This window comes from Hyperolius riggenbachi, chromosome 6 (genome assembly GCF_040937935.1).
Source record: "Hyperolius riggenbachi isolate aHypRig1 chromosome 6, aHypRig1.pri, whole genome shotgun sequence".
Classification (NCBI taxonomy): Eukaryota; Metazoa; Chordata; class Amphibia; order Anura; family Hyperoliidae; genus Hyperolius; species Hyperolius riggenbachi.
Window position 1 is genome coordinate 182,239,530 of NC_090651.1, and position 27,868 is coordinate 182,267,397.

General features: G+C 45.2%; 1 protein-coding gene across 2 annotated transcripts in view; it reads right to left on the minus strand.

Moving 5' to 3' along the window:
• The window catches only part of IFT56 (intraflagellar transport 56), a 1,305,114-nt gene that overhangs the window by 489,155 nt on the left and 788,091 nt on the right, over nucleotides 1-27,868 (minus strand). For both annotated transcript variants that reach the window (XM_068242694.1, XM_068242695.1), the window contains one exon: nucleotides 25,691-25,744. In XM_068242694.1, coding sequence (XP_068098795.1) covers nucleotides 25,691-25,744 — 54 coding nt within the window. The remainder of the gene's footprint in view (nucleotides 1-25,690; nucleotides 25,745-27,868) is intronic.

Here is a 27,868-nt window from a genome sequence, read left to right on the forward strand (position 1 = left end):
CAGCCAATTATCCTTTCTGCTGATCGGATGATGCGCTGCAGCCTCCCCTTTCCTAATGCTGAGCAGGAGCCGAACCATACAGTCATAGATGATGTTATGGTGGATTCGATGATTGCAGTGTAGAACTGTACCATTCGATTTTGAGGTAGGCCAAACTTTTTCAGCTGCCGTAGATGGTACATTCTCTGTTGTGCTTTCTTGACAATAGTGACAGTGTTGTTGTCCCATTTTAAGTCGTTTGAGATCGTGGACCCAAGAAACTTGAATGACTCTACTTGGGTTATTGTGGATCCATTTATGGTTAAGGGGAGGTGTTCGGAATGAACATGGTTCAATAAAGTTTTGATAGGAGGCTGCAGACTCCCGGGCTCCGGAGCGCATATTGAAGTGCAAAGAGGCGTGCAGGACGTCAGGGACGTATGGCGTAATATACACGTGACATGTACGTATGACGCCATGGGATGGTCGCATGGGGCACGCGTGCGCAGGCGGTGGTATAAAACAGAAGACGGGGAGGAGCTGACGGCTATACATACAGGATCTCCGCATGGTGGATCCATCCCCTGAATGAGTCACTTATGATGAAATCAATAGGGAGGAGCCACATGCAGAAATAACACACGCCGGAGCGTGGGACGCGGTGGTGTGACGGAGTGAGTGGGACCCCATTGACATCGGTATGGCGGCCAGCCCGGGAGGCCGCACGGGGTGGAGCCCATTCCAATACTCCGCAGGCTTACCTACAGCTGATGGCATGTGATTGGAACCTTTTAATAAAACGTCATTTTAAATAGATATCTGCGCAATGATAGTCTTTGTTTGCATTGAGGTACATACTTGATCTAAGAAGATATAAGAGAAACCTGACTGAGTGGTATCAACCACAGGGTGTGGGGAGCCTTGAAAGTACCCCAGAGGCGCAATAAGGCCACTGTAATATCTGGCCCACCGGCATCGGTGAGTGTGGATCCCTTAGGGTGTACCTGGTGGTGGTATAATTCCCACCGAATTCATTTATGGTTGAAGCGCTGACCTGGTACAGAAACTGTGAGAATACGGTTAGGTTTACTGATAGTAAAATTCAGTAAAAAATATGGATATTCTATTGTTGTGTTACCCATTGCTCAATATTAGAATATTGGTAATTTTACTGATATTCTACTACCAGCTTTCTTGGCGCATACATTACCATGGTGCCCCTTTTACATATATGCACTACAGCATAAAGCAGGCCTGAGCAAACTTTTTGTGGCCCGAGCACGGGCCGCATTCTTCCCCTCTCCTCCCCCCTCCCTCCTTGCAGAGTCGCGAGCGGGCAGTAGTTGGGGGAGACTGGACGCCATCCAGCATTGTGTCTCCATGGCAACAGGGCGTCACATGACGTTGGGACGTGTCAGCATATTACCGCCCCATTTGTCAAACCTTAATCTTGCAACTAAACTTAAAACCTTAAAATTGACGCAGCTGGGGAGATGAGCAGGGCGCCAGTAGTATGATGACGTAGGAGGACGCCCCCTGCTCCCACGTCACCAGGAAGTGAATGGAGTATCGCTGCATGTGAGCAGCGGCGTTTCAAAGCGGGGATCCACAAAGTGAGCCCGAGAGTGTGAGAGCCTGCACTGGCGCTGTGTGGAGGAATTGGAGGCAAAGCGGAGCAGAGGAGAGAGCAAGGGGAAGTGGAGGTGTAGATTGCCTTGAGCTGACTGTGTTGCCTGGACAGCGGAGGAGGGTGAGACCGGGCATATCCTGTGATACATTGAAAGGAGATTGCTGAGTGGTCGGGTGCGATTGGCCTGTAACCCTAGACAAAGGAATGACACAAGGAAGGAGGGCAAAAAGTGACAGCAGCTCTCAAACTGCGGACATAAGAGGTTTTATGGAGGTGAAGCCGCAGGTGCCAGTGAATGTGGAGGAGAGGATGGAGGAGCCACAGGCTGAAGTGTCTTGAGGTGGTGGAAATTCTGATGCTGAAAATGTAACAGCTAATGAATCTTCAAGGAAAAGGAAAACTTTGGCTGGAGCTGAGTTGGAGGACGATGACGAATGGCGTGAGCGGGTGAGATCTTTGCCAACTATGTCCGATATGGAGTGATTGATTGAACGTTTGGAAAGATCATTTCAAAAAGAAATGTTAGATGTTAAAAATGAAATAATGAGTATTGGTCAGAGAGTGGTGGTGGTGGAGGCCAGAGAGGATAAAGTGGAACAGTCTATGTCCGAGCTGTCAGTTAAAATTAATTCTTACGATAAAAAATTTGAAGAGCTAATTCCCCAGCTGGACGATTATAAAAATCATAATCGTAGGCAAAATATTAGATTCAAAGGGCTTTCTGATGATGTTGCTTCGGCTGATCTTAAAGAGAAAATGCAAAAAAATATTTGTGCTATTCTTAAAGCGTATCCGAGATGAAAAACGAACTATAACAAGTAACTTGTCTATGTATCTTATCGAAAGTTTAGATAGTTTACACAGCAAATCTAGCTGCAAACAGCTTAAATAGTTTAAGATTAATTATTCCTGTGATACAATAAAGGCAGCCATGTTCCTTTTGTCACATTACACATAGGCAAAGCTGATAGCATCTCCAGCTCTTTGCCTGTGACAAATTCACTCTGCTCTCCTCCTCCCTCCTCCCCCCTGCCTCTGAAATCTCTGGCTAGTAACCTTCTCCTCCTGCCCAGACCATAAGCCCTTGCTACAGTGCCAAGGCTCTCTGAAAAGCTGTGGGTGAGGCTTGTTTAGTTTATAGGGAATTAGAGGATTAAAACAAAACAACAAAAGTATTTGGTTTGAGGAATGCCCTATAAACCATATGAACGGAAAACAATTATGCTACGAGTAAAAGTTCATCTCGGATCCACTTTAAAGATGACAGATTGATCGAGATTGATAGAGTGCACAGATCTTTGGGGCCTAGGAAAGGGGACTATAGAGGTCCTAAAGATGTGATTTGTAAACTTTTGCGGTTTTCAGATAAAGAAGACATCATGCTAAAAGCCAGAGACTTTGGTCCAATTGAATTGGATAGAAGTATGATTAACATATATCCTGATTTATCGTGGAAGATTGGAGAAGTGCTGGTTTTTCTGCTTCTTTTACTCAGCAGGATAAATGGCAGAAGAAAAAATGAGATTTATTTGCCATTATAAAATGGTTGGCTGAGGATTATGTTATATAATGTGGAAAATATTCCTGGTAGGTGGGGTGCGATGACTGGGCCCCCTTTGATTCCTCTGGGGGGATGCTCTATGGGTTTGGAGGATGGGAGAACGGGGTTCTCTAGTGGGGGTATCCGATGAGGATAATTGGGATTTGGATGTGGTGTATAATTTTTTTCTTGGGTTGTTTTTTGTTCTTTTTTGTAGTGTATTTTCCCTTCCCTCGCCTTCACTTATAAAGAATGATGTAGCATTTGTCAAATGTCCCAGATGAGTGATTATTTATGAGTTCTCTTCTACAATGTGAAGAGGCTAAGTTCGTCAGTAAAGAGAGGGAAATTATAGATAAAGTTGCATAGGATCAAGCCTCAAATTCTTTTCTTGCAAGAAATGCATTTTTGGGGTGATAAGATGCTGGGTATGCCAGGTCTACGTTTGATAAATGGTATTTTGCAAATTCGCCAATTAAAATAACTAAAGGAGTTGCTATTGCTGTAGGAAAAAAAATGTCCATTTGATTTTTTGGATAAAAGGTTTGATGATATGGGTAGATTTATTTTTTTGAAGGGTCAATTAATGGGTCAGATGTATACTTTTGCTAATATTTATGCACCTAATGGATCACAAGGTACTTTTTTCAGGTGAGAGCTGGAGGATTTTAGGGAAGGTTGTTTGATATTTGGAGGGGATTGCAATTGGGTCTCGGATCCTGGGATAGATGTGTCCTCAGGAACTAGGGCTTTTTCAGCAGTTGCTAGTAAGGTAATAAAAAAGCCTTTGGAAATCTGCATCTTGTAGATGTGTGAAGATTGCTTTTTCCTTCTGTGAAAGATTATTCTTTTTTTTTCGAATGTTCACAAAGTATATACTAGAATTGATATGTTGTTTTTGGATCAATATTTCTTAGATAGAATTAAAGGTGCGTATATTGGAAATATTATCATCTCAGATCATGCACATGTGTGGTTTGATTTGGAACTTACAATGAGAAATAGGAGGGATTGGCATTGGAGACTCAATTGCAATCTTTTGGATGATCAGGAAATTAACCTATTTTAGCTCCTGGACGTAGAAACTACGTCCAGGAACCATGCGCGCTACCGCACGCTCCCGTGGCCGATCGCGTGCGTGCACGCGCGCTTCCGGCCCGCGGTTTGTTAGCCGGGCAATCAGTGAATCGGGCTATGGTGCCCGATCACTGATTCCTCTCCCCCGCTGAAAAAGCGACAGCTTCTCTCGGAAGCATTTTCTGGCTGTTGCCTCCCCCATGCATCTCTCTAAGTGTATGTCACGTTAAGAGTGACGTCATGTAAACAAACTCATGGCCGCCATCTTGTGGCCAAAAAGTAAAACTACAACTAAAAGTAAAAAAAAATGAAACTCAAGACACATTTACATTATAAAACCATTGTTTACATCCCACCCTCCCAAAAATACCTAAATAAAATGTTTAATATAAAAAAAAACAAAAAACATTACAATAATAAAAAAAAACATGTAAATATTTACCTAAGGGTCTAAACTTTTTAAATATCAATGTAAAGATGAAATATTTCTATATTTTTGTTATTTTAAACTTGTAAATAGTGATAGATGCAAAACTGAAAAAAATGCACCTTTATTTCCAAATCAAATATTGTCGCCATACATTGTGATAGGGACATAATTTTAACGGTGTAATAACCGGGACATGTGGGCAAATACAATACGTGAGTTTTAATTATGGAGGCATGTATTATTTTAAAACTATAATGGCTGAAAACTGAGAAATAACGCGAATGGGTTAAGGATAAAGTTACAAATACAATGGAGAATGATTTGGAAGACATGGACAGGGGCATAGTTTGGCAGGCCCATAAGGCTGTGGTGAGGGGGGTTTTGATTTCCTTGGGAGCCCAAAAAAAGAATGAATATGAAGGGAAGATAGCAGGATTGTTGTCTGAAATAGGAGATCTGGAAGTGAAACATAAGAATACATTGAATCAGGAAGTCCTAGCCAAATTAAATGAGACGAGAGACAAGTTATCTGAATTGTTAGAGAGAGGGTAAAGGGAGAAAATAGGATTTTTTTCTGAGCATGCAAATAAAAGTAGTAAATGGTTTGCAAGAGCCTTTAGGCTACTTTCACAGTGGGACGTTGCGTTTTGATGCGACGTTATAGTCGCAACGCAAACTAACAACGCAACGTCCCAAAAGTGTCACAACGCAACTATATGCCCTGTTATCGTCGCATACAGTAGAGCATATAGGCAATGAAAAGTATGCTTCCAGGTCATTACTGAGCATGTGCAAACAGTCCCCCGCAGTTAATAAGGTGTACAAAGCACAGCACGCATCACTTTCTAGTAATGCTACATGTTACACACAAACGGAACGTGTGCACTGGGAATTTTGCACAGACTTAGTATTGCTGTGCGTTAGTCCACGTTAAAACGTTTTCTAACGTGCGACTTTAATGTCGCACTGTGAAAAAAGGCCTAAAAGGACAGAGGAAAAGTATGTATGTCTCAAAGATAAAGGACTCGAAAGGGGTGATGGAGCTGCAGGCACACAAATTTGCTAATTTATTTAAAGATTATTATTCTACTTTTATGGGCTCCGTAAGAATAGGTGGAATAATTTTTTGGGGGAAATGTGGAAATATTTGGAAGATTCAGGTATGCCTAGAATATCACAGGAAAGGAGATAGTAGTAAAAAGGTTTCTGTGCCGTGTTAGCCAAACAAATTAGGTAGGTAGGAAAAAACAAAGTCTTGTAAAAGTAATACCTTTTAATGGCTAACTGATAAAGTTAAATCATGCAAGCTTTCTGGGATCTAGTCCCCTTCTTCAGGCATATTTCCAGATGTAAGCTGAAGTAAAACACTGATGCAGGTAAATAGTAAACACAAAGATGGCAGTTGTGCTGGTTACTGTTTATCAGTTAGATGTCAGGTGATCAGCAGGCTGGAGCCAGTGAGCTCATGCAAGCAAACATGAAATCTAGCAGGTTTCTGAAGATCATGAAGCCAAGTAAATCATGTTGCATAAGGAGTCATGAATCCCATTCCACAATTTAAACCCTCTGTTAATGTCTTTAAATCAGGGTGGAACAAGAAATTAGAAGAGTATATTGACAACTTCAGGAAAATAATCACATTGGAGATACGAGACAAGCAAATACAGACATGCTTCATCCTCAGCACTAGAGATGTCGCGAACCTCCGATTTTCGGTTCGCGAACTTCCGCAGAAGGTTCGGTTCGCGGAAAAATTCGCGAACCGCAATAGACTTCAATGGGGAGGCGAACTTTGAAAAATAGAAAAAATTATGCTGGCCACAAAAGTGATGGAAAAGATGTTTCAAGGGGTCTAACACCTGGAGGGGGGCATGGCGGAGTGGGATACATGCCAAAAGTCCCGGTGAAAAATCTGGATGTGACGCAAAGCAGCGTTTTAAGGGCAGAAATCACATTGAATGCTAAATTGCAGGCCTAACGTGCTTTCAAACATCTTGCATGTGTATACATCAAACAGGGAGTGTAATTAGAGTACTGCTTCACACTGACACACCAAACTCACTGTGTAACGCACCGCAAACAGCTGTTTGTGTAGTGACGGCCATGCTGGACTACTGCGCAACATGGCGTGATTGCTCTTCCTCACTCAGTGATGTCAGGTAATGTGTGACTTCCTTCTCAACTTTCCATGGCATTGTTAAAAAGCTTACGTTTTGTTTTTAATTTACATTTTCTACTTGCTGTGTACTTGTTCAGTACCGCTACAATGAGAATCCTGTGGAGGCGGGCAAGTCTGCCATTGTGACCCCGGGTAATGGCCGGGGAATGAGAGGTTTGAATCCGGTGTGGAGCCTGAGCAACGGCTACCACTACACATCCAAGGAGGGCAGCGGGCAGGCATGCACGCCCGCCCGCCCCGAGGTAGTGACCAAAAATAACAATACAGGAGGAGGACTTTCGAGGCCCTGCTGTGTATTTGAAATGAATGTACTTTAAATCCTTTAACGAGAACCAGTTATGGCGGGCAAAGATGACACCACATTCCTTTCACGAGAATCATATGGAGGCGGGCAAGTCTGTCATTTGTGACCCCGGGTAATGGCCGGGGAATGAGGGATGGAATCCGGTGTGGAGCCTGAGAAACGGCTACCACCAAACGTCCAAAGAGGGCATCAGGTAGGCATGCACGCCCGCCCCGAGGTAGTGACCAAAAATAACAATACAGGAGGCGGACTTTCGAGGCCCTGCTGTGTATTTGAAATGAATGTACTTTAAATCCTTTAACGAGAACCAGTTATGGCGGGCAAAGATGACACCACATTCCTTTCACGAGAATCATATGGAGGCGGGCAAGTCTGTCATTTGTGACCCCGGGTAATGGCCGGGAAATGAGGGATGGAATCCGGTGTGGAGCCTGAGAAACGGCTACCACTACACATCCAAGGAGGGCAGCAGGTAGGCATGCACGCCCGCCCCGAGGTAGTGATCAAAAATAACAATACAGGAGGCGGACTTTCGAGGCCCTGCTGTGTATTTGAAATGAATTAACTTTAAATCCTTTAACGGGAATCCGTTATGGAGGGCAAGTCTGCCATTGTCACCGCGGGGAATGAAGGTTGGATTGCGGCCCGAAGTGGGAGCCTGCTGAGACCCATGCTGTAGCTGCCCTGACCGTGCTTTGCAGACCAGGCATCTGTGGTCAGATGGACCCTTGAGCCAGCGGAAGACAAACCAAGTCGAAAGCATTTGCCAAGAATGTTTTACGGAGGGCAAGTTTTTTTGCCCTTTTTTAAAAATTTTTGAAAATGATAGATGGTTGTATTTTTAAATTGTTTGAAAGTTTAGATGGTTGTATTTTTAAATTGTTTGAAAGTTTAGATGGTTGTATTTTTAAATTGTTTGAAAGTGTATCCATTCAAGTGCAAGTTATGCACTGACTGCCAGGTATAATGTGCAGTCACAGATGCAGTGAAAGGTATGCAGTGACTGCAAACAGCCGTTTGTGTAGTGACGGCCGTGCTGGACTGGTGCGCACCGTGACGAGAGTGCAGGTGATGGTGGCTTTTCAGCCCATATGCTTGCCCGGCTGATGTAGCTGAATGACAGAACAGTGACTTTCCAGCTGATCAAATTTGGTCTGACCACAATGAAGCAACGACCTTAATATCTTTTGTGTGCCACCCCCACCCGAGACACTCAAATAGCCGGCAGTCATTGCTTCATTGTGATGCGCAAGCCCCTTCACCGCGGCAAGGTAATGATCACGAAGGGGGATGGGCACATGTACACGCACCAGAAAAATTAGTGTAGCGGCCGCTGCTAGCAGCGGCCTTAAAAATTCAGGAATCCGCCTAGAGTCCTGGACCCTGTTGGTAGTGGCGGAGAAGGCAGTCAAGCGGCCTGCAGGCAGAGATGCTGTGTGTGGGGAGTGGACTGACTTAGTCTTCGGTCGTGCAGTAGCCCTCCGTGATCCATTCCTCATTCATTTTGATAAAGGTCAGGTACTGAACACTGTCGTGACTTAGGCGACTTCTCTTCTCAGTAACTATGCCTCCAGCTGCACTGAAGGTCCTTTCTGACAGGACGCTTGCGGCAGGGCAAGAGAGGAGTTGTATGGCAAATTGGGACAGCTCTGGCCACAGGTCAAGCCTGCGCAACCAGTAGTCCTAGGGTTCATCGTCGCTTTTCGCAGAGTCTACATCCACACTCAAGGCCAGGTAGTCGGCTACCTGCCGGTCCAGGCGTTGGTGGAGGGTGGATCCGGAAGGACTATGGCGAGGAGTTGGACTAAAGAACGTCCGCATGTCCGACATCACCCTGAGATCGCTGGAGCGTCCTGTTCTTGCCTGCGTGGACTTGGGAGGAGGAGGGTTACTGCCAGTGGTACCTTGATTGCGTTGTGCAGCCACATCACCCTTAAACGCATTGTAAAGCATCATCGACAGCTTGTTCTGCAAGTGCTGCATCCTTTCCGCCTTTTGTTGAGTTGGTAAGAGGTCCGCCACTTTGTGCCTGTACCGAGGGTCTAGTAGCGTGGCCACCCAGTACAGGTCATTCGTCTTGAGTTTTTTGATACGGGGGTCCCTCAACAGGCTGGACAACATGAAAGAGGACATCTGCACAAAGCTGGATGCAGAGGTACTCTCCATCTCCTCATGCTCTTCCTCAGTGACGGGACGCAACTCCTCTTCCTCCCCCCAGCCACGAACAATACCACGGGAACGTGGAGCAGCAGAAGCCCCCTGTGATGGCTGCCGCGGTTGTTCTCCTTCCGCCGCCTCTTCCTCCTCCACAGAAACACCTTCCTCATCATCACCATCATTAGAGTCTGACTCCTCTCCTTCCCCACACGACTCCTCTTCTTCCTCCTCCTCCCCCCTCTGTGCTGCCGCCGGTGTTGTGGAAACATCGGGTTCGTGTGTAAATGGCTCCAATGAATCCTGCTGCCCTAACTCTTCTTGTTCACGCTCCTCCACAGCTGTATCCACCACTCTACGCACGGCACGTAGGCGTAGGGGATCAAGTCGCTGATGGTGCCCTCATCGCGACTCACCAGTTTGGTCACCTCCTCAAAGGGCTCCATGACCCTGCATGCATTTCGCATCAGTGTCCAGTTGTTGGGCCACAACATCCCCATCCTCCCAGATTGTGTCCTTGTACTGTAATGATACAGGTAGTGGGTGACGGCTTTCTCCTGGTCTAGCAGGCGAGAGAACATCAGCAGGGTGGAATTCCAGCGAGTCGGGCTATTGCAAATCAGGCGTCTCACCGGCAAGTTGTTTCTACGCTGAATCTCTGCAAAGCGTGCCATGGCCTTGTAAGAGCGCCTGAAATGCCCACACAACTTCCTGGCCTGCTTCAGGACGTCCTCTAAGCCTGGGTACTTGGACACAAATCTTTGCACGACCAGATTAAGCACATGTGCCATGCAGGGTATGTGTGTCAGCTTTCCCAAATTCAACGCAGCAATGAGATTGCTGCCGTTGTCACACACCACGTTGCCGATCTCAAGCTTGTGCGGGGTCAGCCATTGCTCCACCTGTTTGTTAAGAGCAGCCAGGAGTGCTGCTCCAGTGTGACTCTCCGCTTTCAGGCAAGACATGTCTAACACTGCATGACACCGTCGCACCTGGCATGCAGCATAGGCCCTGGGGTGCTGGGGCTGTGTAGCTGGGGAGGAGATGGCGGCACCAGCCAAGGAGGAGGAGGATGACGACAGCGAAGCGGTGATAGCAGGTGGAGAGGAGGTGGCTGGAGGCCTGCCTGCAAGCCGTGGAGGTGTGACAAGTCGGTCCTCTGCGCAGCCACGTACTCCCTGCTTGCTGCCATCGGTCACCAGGTTGACCCAATGGGCTGTGTATGTAATGTAGTGGCCCTGCCCGTGCTTGGCAGACCAGGCATCCGTGGTCAGGTGGACCCTTGACCCAACGCTGTGTGCCAGAGATGACACCACTTGCCTCTCAACTGCACGGTACAGTTTGGGTATGGCCTTTTGAGAAAAATAATTGCGGCCTGGTATCTTCCACTGCGGTGTACCAATGGCCACAAACTTACGGAAAGCCTCCGACTCCACCAGCTTGTATGGTAATAGCTGGCGAGCTAATAGTTCCGCCACGCCAGCTGTCAGACGCCGGGCAAGAGGGTGACTGGCAGACATTTGCTTCTTCCGCTCAAATACTTCCTTCACGGACAGCTGGGTACTGCTGTGGGCAGAGGAGAAGGAACCGCTCAAGGGAAGAGGTGGTGTGGAGGAGGGTGGCTGTGAAGGTGCAAGGGAGAAAGTGGATGAAGACGATGCACCTGAAGGAGGAAGAATAGAAGGAGTTTGGCTTGTCTTTTGAGGAGTGCTGCTTTTACTCAGGTGTTCTTGCCATAGCTGTTTGTGCCTTCTCTCCAGGTGCCTTCGTAAGGCACTTGTCCCTACGTGAGAGTTGGCCTTTCCACGGCTCAATTTTTGCTGGCAAAGACAACATATGGCTTTGCTCCGATCTGAGACACACACGTGAAAAAATTTCCAAACCGCTGAGGCCCCCTGGGGTGATGGCGCTACGGTGGCATCAGCAGCAGCTGACGTTGAAGGGCATGTGTGCTCCCTGGCCATAGCTGGCGATACATGGCACCGGACACTGCCCCCAGCTGTTTCTGAGGACGAGCTCCCTCTGCTTCTATCATGGAGTCGTCTCCTCCTACTCCTCTCTGACTCCTCCTCTGAACTGTCCCCCTGGTCATCTCCTCTACCGGGAACATATGTGGTATCCGTATAATCGTCATCATAATCCTCCTGGCCAGCTGCGCTTTCCTCAGACACCTCCTCAAGTGCACCAACTTCAGGTGGTCCACCATCATCCCCATCCACACACGTTACGTCCATACTATCGCCACCTAACTCAGACGTATGAGGTGGTGTACCTGCGCCTTCTTGTTGTTGTTGCAGTAGTGGCTGGGAATCAGTGATTTCACCACCACCACCACCAAATAACTCCTGCGAAGTGTCAAATGCAGCGGATGTGGTGCTTGTTGTAGCGCTGGTGGCTGCGGGAGATGAGGTGTTCTGTGTTAAATACTCAATCACCTCCTCACGATTTTGGGAAGTGATGGCACGTGCCTTCTTCTGAGCACTGTATTTTGGGGCAGGTCCGCATGAAATCACAGCAACACCACCTCGCACAGCCACAGACCTGCCGGTGCCTGGTGGCCTTCCTCTGGGTCTGCCTCTACCTCTTCCTCTACCTGGTTTGTCCATTTTGTCCATCTCGGGGGTATGCTAGCTATATGCAGTGAGGTGGGTTCTCACTCAACACAACAGGTAGTTAGATGCAGTGAGCTGGGTTCACTCAACAGTAAAGGTACTTAAGATGCAGTGAGGTGGGTTCTCACTCAACACAACAGGTAGTTAGATGCAGTGAGGTGGCCAGGTAGGTTCACACTCAACACAACAGGTAATTAGATGCAGTGAGCTGGGTTCACTCAACACAAGGCTAGGTATATGCAGTGATGAGGTGGGTTAAGTAAACACAACAGGTACTGGGTAGTTAGATGCAGTGAGCTGGGTTCACTCAACAGTAAAGGTACTTAAGATGCAGTGAGGTGGGTTCTCACTCAACACAACAGGTAGTTAGATGCAGTGAGGTGGCCAGGTGGGTTCACACTCAACACAACAGGTAGTTAGATGCAGTGAGCTGGGTTTACTCAACAGTAAAGGTACTTAAGATGCAGTGAGGTGGGTTCTCACTCAACACAACAGGTAGTTAGACTTAGATGCAGTGAGCTGGGTTCACTCAACACAACGCTAGGTATATGCAGTGATGAGGTGGGTTAAGTAAACACAACAGGTACTGGGTAGTTAGATGCAGTGAGCTGGGTTCACTCAACAGTAAAGGTACTTAAGATGCAGTGAGGTGGGTTCACTCAACACAAGGCTAGGTATATGCAGTGATGAGGTGGGTTAAGTAAACACAACAGGTACTGGGTAGTTAGATGCAGTGAGCTGGGTTCACTGAACAGTAAAGGTACTTAAGATGCAGTGAGGTGGGTTCTCACTCAACACAACAGGTAGTTAGATGCAGTGAGGTGGCCAGGTGGGTTCACACTCAACACAACAGGTAGTTAGATGCAGTGAGCTGGGTTCACTCAACAGTAAAGGTACTTAAGATGCAGTGAGGTGGGTTCTCACTCAACACAACAGGTAGTTAGATGCAGTGAGGTGGCCAGGTAGGTTCACACTCAACACAACAGGTAATTAGATGCAGTGAGCTGGGTTCACTCAACACAAGGCTAGGTATATGCAGTGATGAGGTGGGTTAAGTAAACACAACAGGTACTGGGTAGTTAGATGCAGTGAGCTGGGTTCACTCAACAGTAAAGGTACTTAAGATGCAGTGAGGTGGGTTCTCACTCAACACAACAGGTAGTTAGATGCAGTGAGGTGGCCAGGTGGGTTCACACTCAACACAACAGGTAGTTAGATGCAGTGAGCTGGGTTCACTCAACAGTAAAGGTACTTAAGATGCAGTGAGGTGGGTTCTCACTCAACACAACAGGTAGTTAGATGCAGTGAGCTGGGTTCACTCAACACAACGCTAGGTATATGCAGTGATGATGTGGGTTAAGTAAACACAACAGGTACTGGGTAGTTAGATGCAGTGAGCTGGGTTCACTGAACAGTATACAGTAAAGGTACTTAAGATGCAGTGAGGTGGGTTCTCACTCAACACAACAGGTAGTTAGACTTAGATGCAGTGAGCTGGGTTCACTCAACACAAGGCTAGGTATATGCAGTGATGAGGTGGGTTAAGTAAACACAACAGGTACTGGGTAGTTAGATGCAGTGAGCTGGGTTCACTCAACAGTAAAGGTACTTAAGATGCAGTGAGGTGGGTTCTCACTCAACACAACAGGTAGTTAGATGCAGTGAGGTGGCCAGGTGGGTTCTCACTCAACACAACAGGTAGTTAGATGCAGTGAGCTGGGTTCACTCAACAGTAAAGGTACTTAAGATGCAGTGAGGTGGGTTCTCACTCAACACAACAGGTAGTTAGATGCAGTGAGGTGGCCAGGTGGGTTCACACTCAACACAACAGGTAATTAGATGCAGTGAGCTGGGTTCACTCAACACAAGGCTAGGTATATGCAGTGATGAGGTGGGTTAAGTAAACACAACACGTACTGGGTAGTTAGATGCAGTGAGCTGGGTTCACTCAACAGTAAAGGTACTTAAGATGCAGTGAGGTGGGTTCTCACTCAACACAACAGGTAGTTGGATGCAGTGAGGTGGCCAGGTGGGTTCACACTCAACACAACAGGTAGTTAGATGCAGTGAGCTGGGTTCACTCAACAGTAAAGGTACTTAAGATGCAGTGAGGTGGGTTCTCACTCAACACAACAGGTAGTTAGATGCAGTGAGGTGGCCAGGTGGGTTCACACTCAACACAACAGGTAGTTAGATGCAGTGAGCTGGGTTCACTCAACACCACGCTAGGTATATGCAGTGATGATGTGGGTTAAGTAAACACAACAGGTACTGGGTAGTTAGATGCAGTGAGCTGGGTTCACTGAACAGTATACAGTAAAGGTACTTAAGATGCAGTGAGGTGGGTTCTCACTCAACACAACAGGTAGTTAGACTTAGATGCAGTGAGCTGGGTTCACTCAACACAACGCTAGGTATATGCAGTGATGAGGTGGGTTAAGTAAACACAACAGGTACTGGGTAGTTAGATGCAGTGAGCTGGGTTCACTCAACACAAAGCTAGGTATATGCAGTGATGAGGTGGGTTAAGTAAACACAACAGGTACTGGGGTATATGCAGTACTGGGTAGTACAATGTGCAGCTCCCTGTCACACACACAGGCAGTCAGTCACTGAATGTGCTGGGCTGCTGGCAGTGGCACACACACTATCAATTAGCAAGGCTGTGCATGCAACAAAAGTGTCAGAAAAAAAAATGTACAGGTTGAGCTCTGAAAAGAGCTGTTGCTGGGTGCTTTAAAAGCAATATTAATCAGTCAGGAACAAGCAAAGCAGCCTAGAACCTAACTAATCTGTCCCTAAGAGAAAAAGTCTGCAGCAGCTGTCCCTTTCCTCTCTCTAGCAGGCACACGAGTGACTGTAATGGCCGCCGGAGGCTGCCTTATATAAGGGGGGGTGGGGCTCCAGGGCTTACTGTAGCCTGAATGGCTACAATGTGCCTGCTGACTGTGATGCAGAGGGTCAAAGTTGACCCTCATAGTGCATTATGGGGCGAATCGAACTTCCGGAAAAGTTCGCCTGACGCAGGCGAACGCGAACCCCCAATGTTCGCCTGGAACCGTTCGCCGGCGAACCGTTCGGTACACCTCTACTCAGCACTCAAGAAAGGAAAGCAGTACTGAACCTTAAAAGCAATAACAACATAGTAATTAAACCAGCTGACAAAGGAGGAGCTGTAGTGATTTTGGATAAATCCAGCTATGTTCAAGAAGCAAACAGACAGCTCTCCAACAACCAACTGACCGGAATATTTACCTGAAGTGAAATAGTTTCCACCCGGAACACACCAAAAAAAAATCTATTGTTTACAGCCAGGCTCTGAGGTATAAACGAATATGTTCTAATTCAGAGGACAGAGACAGACAACTTGTGTCGCTACGTAATATATTCATAGATCAGGGATATCATCCACAAATCATTGACGATCAGATACACAGAGCAACTTTAAAATCTAGAGAGGAACTATTGAAGTACACCCCAAAGACAGAAAACAACAGAGTCCCAATAGTGGTCACCTACAATCCAAGATTAAAAATGCTGAGGAAGATATCGATAACCAATACTCCACAAAGACAAACGCCTGAAAGAAGTTTTTCCTGATTTACCACTGCTTGCTTTCAGTCAACCTCCCAATTTGAGACAAATGATTATCAGAAGTGCATTATCTACACCAGAAACTCCAGGCACATTAACCTGCAATAACACAAGGTGTGAGACCTGCCCTTACATCTTATGCACAAGCCAAATACAAATACCAAACTCACAGAAATATCATCAAATGCAAGACCAATTTTCCTGTGAGTCATCCAATGTTGTATACATGATACGCTGCATGAAATGCCCCTCAAAAGGAATCTATATAGGGGAAACAGGACACAAACTGCAAACAAGAATGAACCATCAATGCTTTAAAATTAATGAGGGTAAAATGGACACACCAGTGGGCCAACACTTCTGTGAACCAGGACACAGCATGCAAGATCTCAAAGTACTTATGCTTAAGGGCAACTTCAGAAATGAACAAGCAAGAAAGATTTTGGAGTACAAATTTTGAAGATGTTTAAGACATTAACAGAGGGTTTAAATTGAGTTTAAATGGGATTCATGACTCCTTATGCAACATGATTTACTTGGCTTCATGATCTTCAGAAACCTGCTAGATTTCATGTTTGCTTGCTCATTGGCTCCAGCCTGCTGATCACCTGACATCTAACTGCTAAACAGTAACCAGCACAACTGCCATCTTTGTGTTTACTATTTACCTGCATCAGTGTTTTACTTCAGCTTACATCTGGAAATATGTCTGAAGTAGGGGACTAGATCCCAGAAAGCTTGCATTATTTAACTTTATCAGTTAGCCATTAAAAGGTATTACTTTTACAAGACTTTGTTTTTTCCTACCTACAGGAAAGGAGAAAGAAATAACAGAATAGGAAGTGGTAAGCATGATAAAAGCTATGAAGTTGGGTAAAGCGTCAGGTCCTAATGGATATTTAAAAAAATATTTTTCCACTTTTTGTGATGTTCTGGTGCCTCATATGTGTAGATTCTTCAATTATATTAAAAATGGACATGTTTTACCTAAAGAAGTGTTGGAAGCACATATAACTGTTATTCATAAAACTGGGAAGGATCCAACATTGTGTCAGAGTTACAGACCCATCTCATTGTTGAATTTGGACATAAAGGTATTTGCAAAAATCTTAGTTGAAAGAATCAAGCCTTGGCTTGGTACAGTGATTAATTTAGGTCAGGTGGGATTTGTCCCTGGGAGGGGAGGGATAATGTGGCTAAGGCTATGTCAATGTTGAAATGGTCGTCTATGAAGGGGATTCAGATGAGGGTCTTATCGACGGATGCGGAGAAGGAGTTCGACAGGGTGAATTGGGATTTTATTATGGCTACTTTGAAGTATGTGGGGTTTGGGGAGAATATGTTAAAGTGGGTAGAAGCATTGTATTCGAATCCTACGGTGCGGGTTAGAGCAAATGGGGCCCTGTCGGCAGGGCAGCCATCAGAGGGGGACAACTGACACTGCAGTCAGGGGCCCTGGGCTTCTGGGGGCCCTGGACCCCCCAAAGTGCTGGAATTGCTGCATGTGCTGGCTGCGGGCCTGTGGCTCACTAACTAACATACTGGTTCACCACCTATACCTGGCTACCTGTACTAGGGCTGGAACCACCTATACCTAGCTACCTATACTGGGGCACCACCTATACCTGGCTATCTATACTGGGGCACAACCTATACTTGGCTACTTATGCTGGGGTGCCTATAGCTTGCTACCTATACTGGGGACACCTGTACCTGGCCAACCCTATACTGGTGCACCCCCCATACCAGGCTACCTATACTGGGGGCAACTATACCAGGCTACCTATACTGGGGCACCACCTTAAGCTGGCTACTTATACTGGGGGAACCTATGCCTGGATACCTATACTGGGGGCACCTAAACCTGGCTAGGACGGGGGGAGGCGCTGAGACAGAAGGGGACAAGAGGTAACACAGGGAGATAAAAGAGGCACAGGGGGAACAGAGGCGGACAAAAGAGGCACAGGGTGAAACGAGTCGAGACGGGAACATGAGGTCACACAGAGGGACAAACTGAGGTGAGACAGAGGGGGACAAAAGAAGCACAGGAAGAAAAGAAGGGGGGGGGGCAAGTACAGACCTAAAAGTCCCTAACTCATTTGTTAACCAGGCACTACATGTAATTTGCTAGTATTTGGCTCCACCCACAACATGTCATGGTTGTGCATGCCGCTTTCTTCAGTGTTGAAGATATGCACATTTTTCGCCGCAGCGCACTTTGTACAGGGACAGGGGGTGGGGTGGCGAGTGGGTAGGCACAGCAACCAGTGGGTGGGCCCAGGAAGGGGCCCAGGCCTGATGATGTGTGAGGGGCCCCAAAATTTCTGATGGCGGCCCTGCCTGTCGGACACCTTCTCCTTGTCCAATGGTACGAGACAGGGATGTCCTATGTCACCCATTATATTTATTTTGACACTGGAAGTTTTTTTGTGTACTATTAGGAAGGTTGGGAGTGTTCATGGGATAAAGATTGGGAAAGAGGAGCATAAATTATCGGCTTTTGCTGATGATATTTTGTTTTATGTATCAGAACCGTTGGTATCGTTACCGAATTTGTTAAGAGAGCTTGAGAGACATGGTGTTTTTTTAAATTTTAAGATGAATGTCTCTAAATCTGAGGCGCTTAACATATCATTGAATCCGGTATTGTTAAATCAAGTTAAGAATAATTTTTCCTTTTCATTTAGAAGTGAGGCAATTAAATATTTTGGAATTATGCTACCCAGTAATTTATCTAAAATATTTACCCTTAATTACCTTCCATTGTTAAATTCTTTTAAAAGGGACTTAGAAGGATGGGGAGGGAGGTTTTTTTTCATGGTTTGGATGCATAGATATTATTAAAATGAATGTGTTACCCAGATTGATATTCATGATGTCTATGACTCTGATTTGTGTGCCTGCGGCTTTTTTCAGATCCCTAAGATCATTTGTTAGTAGTTTTGTGTGGAGGAAAAAAGCGCCAAGGTTATTATATAAGAATATGACACGTTCTAAGGAAAAGGGTGGGCTAGGGCGTCCTGATTTTAGAATTTATTATAGAGCTTGTGTTATGACTAGACTTTTCGATTAGACATATTGAGGAGAAGTGTAAAGTTGGGTAAAGATTGAAAAAGAGTTGGTGGGGATAGATTTGGTAAAGGCTATTTGGCTCCCAGGGAAATACAGAGATATACCAAAATGGACTCTGTTTTGGCTTAAAAATCTGTTTAAGGTATGGGATGTAGTAAATAAAAGAGTTTGGTAGCACCTCTTGGGGAGTTCTCTTTTTTCCCACCAGGTAAAGAGAGGGTTTTTTTTGGGATTGTGGGGGAGTGGGGATGGAGTTACTCTAGGAGATATTATGAGAAATGGATGTATTAAAACTTTAGAGGCATTAAGAGAAGAATATGGGCAGTTCCCGTTTGATTTTTGGAGATATAAACAGCTAGAACACTTCCTGGCGGATAAGAAGATAATTTTTCATTTTAATGGGGAGTTGTCAGGTTTCGAAAAATATTTTGTATTGGAAGCATCCCCTGGACATTTGATTTCGCTCTTGTATAAGAATATGAGCTTGAAGGGAAATTACGTTTTTCCTGATTATGTAAGTAAATGGGAGGAGGATCTTGGCGTCTCTTTAAATAATAGTCAAAAAAAAGAAAATATGTATATTAGCCCATGCTACTTCAATTAGTTCCAGGATAAAAGAAGCAAATTTTAAGTTATTGACCAGATGGTATAGAACTCCAAAAAAATTGGCAGTTATGTACCATGGGGTGACTGATAGATGTTGGAGAGGATGTGGTGCAAAAGGTACTTTGATACATTTAGTATGGGAGTGTCCAGTAATTGTAAAGTTTTGGAAAGATGTGCTGGATTGTATCAGTAGATTGTGTGAGGACTGTGAAGAATGGGATCCTGTGAGTGTGTTGTTACATGGCTCATCTATTTCTATTAGTAGATATAGAAAAATGATTGTACCACAGTTATTGATAGCTGCCAAGAGTTTAATTCCAATGAAATGGAGATGCCAGAGTCCTCCAACTATGAGAGAGTGGATAAATAAAGTCAATTCGGTTAAGAATATAGAAAATCAGATTGCTCTACAGCAGCGGTTGCAAACCTTTTCGAGACCGAGTGCCGCCGCACATAAAAAAATGGGTGTGGCCATGACATTGTATGGGCGGAGCTAACATAATGATGTAACAGCGAGGCATAAAAAAGCAGTGTTTCCGCCATGATGTGGTGAAACGAGGATTCGCATTATGGGTGTGCAGAAACTGTGTGATGCTATTTATTAGTATACCGTAACCCCAAAGCAGCAAATATAGCCAACTATGACCATTAAGTAATAAATAATAAATGCAGCAACAGTTACCCCAGACACCAGAAAATAAATGCAATGTGGGCAGCATTTCAGCAGAAAATAAACACAATGTGGGCAACATTTCAGCAGAAAATAAACACAATGGGGGCAGCATTTCACCAGAAAATAAACGCAATGAGGGCAACATTTCACCAGAAAAAAAAACGCAATGAGGGCAGCTTTTCACCAGAAAATAAACGCAATGAGGGCAACATTTCACCAGAAAATAAACGCAATGAGGGCAACATTTCACCAGAAAATAAACGCAATGAAGGCAGCTTTTCACCAGAAAATAAACGCAATGAGGGCAACATTTCACCTGCAAAAAAAAAAAATTTACTCACCTGACAGAAGTCTTCTCTCCTGGCCGTCCTTTGGTGTGCAGCTCCCCGGACGATCCTCCTGCATATCTCCCGCGCCGAATGCAATAGCTACGGGAAGATGGCGCCCGAAGCCCTGTACTGGAGACACAAAGTCTCCAGTGCAGGGCTTCAGATGCCATCTTCCCGTAGCTCTGCTCTGCCTGCCGGGAGACTATGCAGGCTGGAGCGGGGCTGCGGGCTATGAACTGGCGCGGCGACTATTAGATGCCGCGGCCAGTTCAATGCAATCATACGGTGGCCAGATGAGCAGCGATGGCATGCCTGCAGATGAGGCTACGCTCTCGGGTCTGGCACGCGTGCCATAGGTTCACCATCACTGCTCTACAGCAAGATAAGTTGGGGGTGTATAATGTTAAGTGGGAAAAATGGTGTGAATTTCAGGAGTCGGTGGAGTATAGGGATTTGATGGAGGTTGGGAGTAATGTCTCTGTTGATTAAGATTAGGAGTATATTAGTGGGGGGATCTCTTATATGTTTTGTGGTGATTAAGATTAGATATTGATTATTGGGAATTCTGAGTGGGTGGAGGTGAGGATGGGGGAATGGGTTTTTGGGTGGATTTTTGAGTTTTTGTATTTTCTTTTAAAAATGTTAAAAGGAAGGAAAAGAGTGGCTATTGTGGAAATTAACTGTTTGTTAAGTAACTTTTTTTTTATATAATTTATTGAAGAAAAAGCAAACAAAAAACAACTTAAAATTACCTTATGGACGTTCGCTGGGGCAGGAGAGTATCTGCATACTCATGTGAGGGTTTCTTCCAAGCCCTATAGTTTCTTCCCACAAACATACAGATAAGGTAACTTCCCTTAAGGTGGCCATACATCAGGCGACTTGGCGGCCGATCGACCATCTGATTCAATTATTATAATCGGAAATTGGTGCCGCCAAGTGCATGCCCGACCGACAATGTGACCAATTCCGGGCAAAAATTGCGTTCATTGGTCAGACATGCTGCAAGATGTCGGGCCGACTTGCTTGATCGGGTTTACGGTGGTAATGGTAAGTGATATCGCAACGAATGCAAGGAAACCCTGAGCGCTGTTCATGCAATATGCAATGTGTATGTATGTAATGTATATGTGCTGTAAAGTGCATTTAATCATTATCTGTCCAATGTCACGGTGCCCATTCATCTTCTGCCGCTCTTCTATTAGCCACATACATGCTGCCGGTAGCATGTATGCAGCTAATTGAAGAGCGGCGGGCAATGCGACACTGAACAGGTAATGTATACACACACACTCACAGCACATATATACATTACATACATACACATCAGCGAGGCGGTGGACTTGGCTGAGTCCCAAGAGATTTCATGCAGAAATCGATTGGGAATCAGTCTGCAGTGTATGGGCAACCGACAGATCTCTCTCCAATCACATTCGATCAGAGAGATTTGTCTTTTGGTTGATTATATGCCCATCACTGCTAGATGTATGGCTACCTTTACATTATATACAGATATTAGGAGCCAGGCAGCTTACTAAGTGTGCAAAGAGTTGTATGAAAATGTTCAATGGAGCTGTGGGCAATGAGGAGCCTTTACTCTTACCCCGCCATATGGCAGTTCAAGCAGGGAAGGTAAGATCCTGGATGGCTGAATAGAGAAGTTCCAATTGGAAAGTCCAGTCGGAGCTACTTGAGAGTTCCTGCAATTCTCTAAAAATGTAAGTCTCTGCATACACGCTTCTTCTCCTTTGGCGAACCTCAGTAGAGGAGGGCGGGCTGGCCCAATAACATGGCCGTCCTTCTGTAGTGTCCCGAATATAACTTAAATCCCCCCAGGCTCTTATTAGCAGCTCTGAGTTTTATGCTTCCGGGTCCCTGCAGAAGATGTCAGTGCTATATAAATACATAATAATAATATGGTAGGACATTAGAATATGACTATGGTAGGATAAGGTTGTAAGCTCCTCTAAGGACAGTCAGTGACATGACTATGTACTCTGTGAAGTGCTGCAGAAGATGTGTAGCCAAGTACAGAGGCGCTGTACTTGGTTACACAACTTCTGAGTTACTCTGTCTGTATTATTGCCTGAGGAAGCGGGCTAGAGACCCGTGAAACACGTTGCATTTGTTCTGGAGTATGAATTAAATCTTGTTTAAACAATACATAGTGGTTGTGTTTGGTTTTGGGGAGGAAAATCATCCTTGCCCCCCCAACTTTTATCTGTTTTTACCTATGATCAATTTTTACTCTGCTGGCGCCTCTGTTTCCATTGCAATCCATACATAAAGGTTCAGTATCTTAAGACAGAGATCTACAAGCAGATATATTCTTCTGTGAAGGGGTAACTCGTGATCGCAATGGAGTGTTCTTAGGGGGTCTGAGAGTTTTCCCTATGAAACAGCTTGAAGTCAGAGTACCATGATTGCAATTCTGGCACCGTGATGTTTAAGGTGAGACAGAAATCAGGAAGATCAGTAGGAGTACGCAGAAGAATGTTACGACAATTATCCGAGGCAGATAGAGCAAATGGAAACTTCCAGCGATAGTGAATGCCTTTTTCAGATAGAAGCAGTAGAAGAGGACGCAAGGCTCTACATTTCACCAGTGTAATAGGAGACAGGTTTTGGTACAGGGCAACTCAGTGTTCTTTAAAGAATATGTCATCTTGGGTTCAAGCAGCCTCCATAATGTCCTCTTTGAGAAAAAAAGGACTGCAGGCAACATATAACATCCCTGGAGGACGAAGAGCCAGATGTGTACGTACAAAATCCATAGTTTGGTCCTTAGGCCTCAGAAGCAAACCATTAAAGATGGCCAACGGGGCTGAGACAATCTGATCAGGCTGAATGGATTCAGGCAGGTCCCACACTTTGATGTTACAGTGACGACCCCTGTTATCAAAGTCCTCCAGATATCTAGGATGATCTATCAGCCTGTCCTTGTGTATCTGGGAAGTTTTAGCAAGCTTCTTTATCTGAGTGTCCCACCTGGCTCCTGCTTTCTCCATCCCTGACAGCCTGGAAGCAATGGTGGTGATGTCCTCTCTAACCTCTGCCACTGTATGGCAGCAGTAAAAGTAGCTTTAATATTGTCAGTAAAAGCTCTCATGTCAGAGTATGTTACCACTTCTCTGCGCTTATGTGGTCTGGAGTATTCTTGATTTGATGTCCCATGGTAAGAGTGGGATTCAGCTGGGGAGCGAGAGCACATCTTGGCTGCACTGCCTGTTACCCGCCTCTGGGATTGTGAGCAAAAGAGCTCCGGGATGGCTCGGCTCAATTTTTCTGAAGCAGCCGTGGTGGTGTGAGGGGTGCTTTGTCCTCTGGTGCGGTGGGCTCATTGCACAAAAAAAGTGCCACTAGGTCACAAAGCAAGGGAGATAAGCTGCGTCCGGGTCAGGAGCTCTTCTCTCAGGCGGCCATCTTCTCTGGGCTCCAAACCACGCCCCCGTGGAAGAAAATTTGAGTGACAACCTGTGTTACAGACTGTCCAGCAAGCTCACGGTTAACCAGAATTCCTGGGAGTGTGTAAGGGGCTGAAAGAGATCAAAAAGTCTTCTTGCTAAAATGCTATGCAAAACAAAACTTGTTTTAAATGGCAACCTGTGAGACTGTTATGAACTGTAACCAAGAATTGAATTTCATCCCAATCAGTAGCTGATACCCCCTTTCCCATGAGAAATCTATGTCAGCGCCTCACAGCACTGAGGTACTGACATCACACTGTGGGAGCCTTGTTGCATTGTGGAAAATAACAGCTGTTTACAACTGCCAAAAAAGCAAGCAGCATCTCCTTCAAGTGAAATCACTTGCCAGCAGTAAAAATGTCACCATGTGATAAATGTCAGAATGTAAATCAGGGAGAGGAAATATTTTACAATGGGCACACTGACTAAAATCATTTATACATAATTATTGGAAAAAATAAGCACTTTTTTATTACATTATTTTCACTGGAGTTCCTCTTCAAAGGGGTTCTCTGGTGGTGGTAAAAAAACAAAAAACGACACTTACTTGGGGCTTCTTTCGGGCCCCTTCAGCTGTCATGTCCCGCACCGTCCTCCTACGATCCTCGGTTCCCCGCTGCCAGTCCTGGTCTAATATTCAACTAACTAGACAAATAGTGCTCGCTCCCGTGGGTGTCATCGGAAGCTTACTGCGCAGGCACAGTACTGCGGCTGCGCAGTAAGCTCCTGATGAAGCGCACAGGAGCGAGCATGCGCGCGCCCCCGGCCGCGCAGCCGCAGTCTAGTTAGACGTGTGATTAGACCAGGACCGGTGGCAGGAGAATGGCGTGGGACATGACAGCTGCAGGGCTAAGCATCGTTTTTTGTTTTTTTTACCACCACCAAAGAACCCCTTTAAGGCATTCTTGGAAAATATTGGTGGGCAAACAAAATATTAACACTTAGGGCACAATTTTGACATTCTCGACTTGCGTGTACTTAATTGTGTTGCAAGTGGTTTAGACATTAATAGTCATATGCTGAGTTATTTTGATGAGACAGCAAATTTACACAAGCTGTATGACTATACATTGTATCAAAGTGTCATTCATAATGTCAGTATTGTCCCATGAAAATATGCAATACATTGGCCTCAATTCACTAAGCTTTATCAAACACTTTATCAAACGTTTGATAATTTACCTCATGGGTAAAATCTAATTTTGAATTCACTAAGGTGTTATAGATTTATTGAACGTTTTACCGATAAAACATTCAATAAATATATAACACCTTAGTGAATTCGAAATTCGATTTTACCCATGAGGTAAATTATCAAACGTTTGATAAAGTGTTTGATAAAGCTTAGTGAATTGAGGCTATTATTGGCAAAAAATAAAAAGTGAGAGGTGTACTCATTATTGTGAGGTACTGTATTATTTATTCTGTCTCTTTCAGTGTATCTTTCTTTTGTCTAAAGTTATCTATCAAGGGTACTTAAAGAGACTCTGAAGTCTCTGAAAATTCAGCTTTTTATTGCAAAAACCTGTTCAACATTATTGTCCTAATTAAAATGCTGCATCCCCGTGGCTGAAATCTAACAAAATCCCCCCAAACTCCCGGGGCACACTGCGGGGAGCGCTTCCATGAGAGGCAGAGCTTTCAGCTGCAGCTCTGCCTCTACACGCGACTATAAGCGCGTATCTCCGCCTCTGCCCCTCTCAGTCTACCTTCACTGAGAGGGGCAGGGGAGAGGTGGAGATACATGTGGATTGACGCGCATGGAGGCAGAGCTGCAGCTGAAAGCTCTGCCTCCCGGGGTAGCAAAATCCACGACCAAGAAAGTCGTGGAATTTGTGAGGGGAGTTTGGGGGGGTTTAGTAAGAGTTCAGCCGCGGGGATGCAGCGTTTTGGTTAGGGCAATAATGTTGAACAGGTTTTTGCAATAAAAAAAAACTGCATTTTCTGAGACTTCAATGTTTCTTTAAACTACTGGAACATAAGTAAAAAAACACTATAAGAAAAATCTCATACAATGTATACTGTATCTACTATCTGAACTTACCGAGCCCAACTCCTGACCAAGAGCTGCATTCACGACGCCCTTGAGAATATACTCCTGTATGTAACAAAAATGTTGGAATTACTGTTACTTAAAGGACTAGAACCTAAAAGGTACATATACAATAGTTTAAATTATTGACTTCCATAACTTTTTAAATGCAGTGAGATCTGCGGCAGCCCCTGCACTTACTCACCTTCCTGGGATCCAGCTCTGCAGTTCTCCCAGTGGTGCTGTAACCCTATAGTGAAATCGCTGCCTGTCCTTATGACAACAGGTGACAATCTCACCAGGGGGATGCAGAGCCTCGGATTACTGGAAGAAGAATGGCTGCCCGTGTCTGGATCCCCGGGGAGGTGAGTGAGTGAAAACGCTCACAGCGTGCCATTCCTCTGCATAGACCTCGTGGCAGTCACCTCAAAAGTCTAGCTCGGGGTTACTGCTCTGAGCTATGGATTTCCCACTAGGGAGGTTAAAAAAAGGATGTTTTGAATCAAGAAGATTCCATTTATTGTCCAACTTACGAGAAAAGAGTAAGCTGTCCGTCATGAAGACTGAAAACATGTTAGAACACACAATTTATTTTACATCTGAACATTAGAAAATACATAGAATTTTTCAACTATAAATGATTAATTAATTTCAATAGGACATCAAAATGATGCTTGCATGGGTGTTTGCTTATCCTTAAAATGTTTTGAGTTATTTACAACAAACAGATAACTTGTTTAATTCCCACATGCCTAGGTCCACCTGACCTAGCGAAATTGTAATTCCAGAATTCACAAGTAGAGATGGCCTGAACGGTTCGCCGGCGAACGGTCCCAGGCGAACTTCGGGTGGTTCGCCTTCGCCGGCGAACTTTCCCGGAAGTTCAATTCGCCCCATAATGCTCTATTGAGCAGAACTTTGACCCTCTACATCACAGTCAGCAGGCACATTGTCAACAATCAGACTGCACTCACTCTTGGAGCCCCACCCCCCCCTTATAAAAGGCAAGGTTCTGCAGTTGTTTTACTCACTCGTCTGCCTCCAGTAATTAGTTAAAGGACAGCTGTTGACAGACTCTGCTAGGGAGAATTTAGTTAGGATCTTGTAGGTTTGTTCCTAGCTGATTGTTATTCCCTCTCTCTCCTCCTCCCTCACTCCCTTCTCCCAGAGGGAGGTGGGTCTCATCTTCCAGGGAATTGTAGTATTTCAAAAGCCAGCTTACATTCCGTGGGTGGGAATTGAACCCAGGCTGGGCTGGGAATTTAACCCAGGTCTCAGTGTGCGGTAGGTAACTCATTTAACCACTATACCACCAACCACACTACATGCTGAAGCCAGCCTAGCATGTACCATTATGATCAATCCAAGAGAAAAATTAGCTTGCTTAATCCACGGAATTGTACTATATCAAAAGCCAGCTTACATACCGTGGTTGGGAATTGAACCCAGGCAGGGCTGGAAATTGAACCCAGGTCTCAGTGTGCGGTAGGTAACTCATTTAACCACTACACCACCAACCACACTACATGCTGAAGCCAGCCTAGCATGTACCATTATGATCAATCCAAGAGAAAAATTAGCTTGCTTAATCCACGGAATTGTACTATATCAAACGCCAGCTTACATACTGTGGCTGGGAATTGAACCCAGGTCTCAGTGTGCGGTAGGTAACTCATATAACCACTATGCCACCAACCACACTACATGCTGAAACTTCTTGGAGCAGACTTACTTCCTCCCTCCAAAAGACACACATACATCCCCATAAAATTATTCAACAGCAACTGCATGCACAGTCTTTGTGGTACACAGTCTGTGTGGCACAATTGGTTAGTGCGTTTGGCTGTTAACTGCAAGGTTGGTGGTTCAAGCCCACCCAGGCATGACCTTGCCTTTTTTGTTCAACAGTTGTCCGAAGAGAACCCCAGATAGCCAGGTAGATTCATCTCTCTCTCTCTAGTAGGGATGGTCACCGCTTTCCGCGGAATTATATTTTCCGCAATTTTAGGCGGAAATTGGTCATCCCGTCCGTTTGGTCGGAACGGAATTGCTTTTTCAATCTGGCGGAATTCCGAAATTGCCTGTGAAATTCTGCCGGTATCCGTTGATGGTTTTAAGCTGAAAATTCACTTCAATGGCATCAAGTCCTAATGAGAGAGATCATTTTTCTCTTGGGTATATCACAATGGT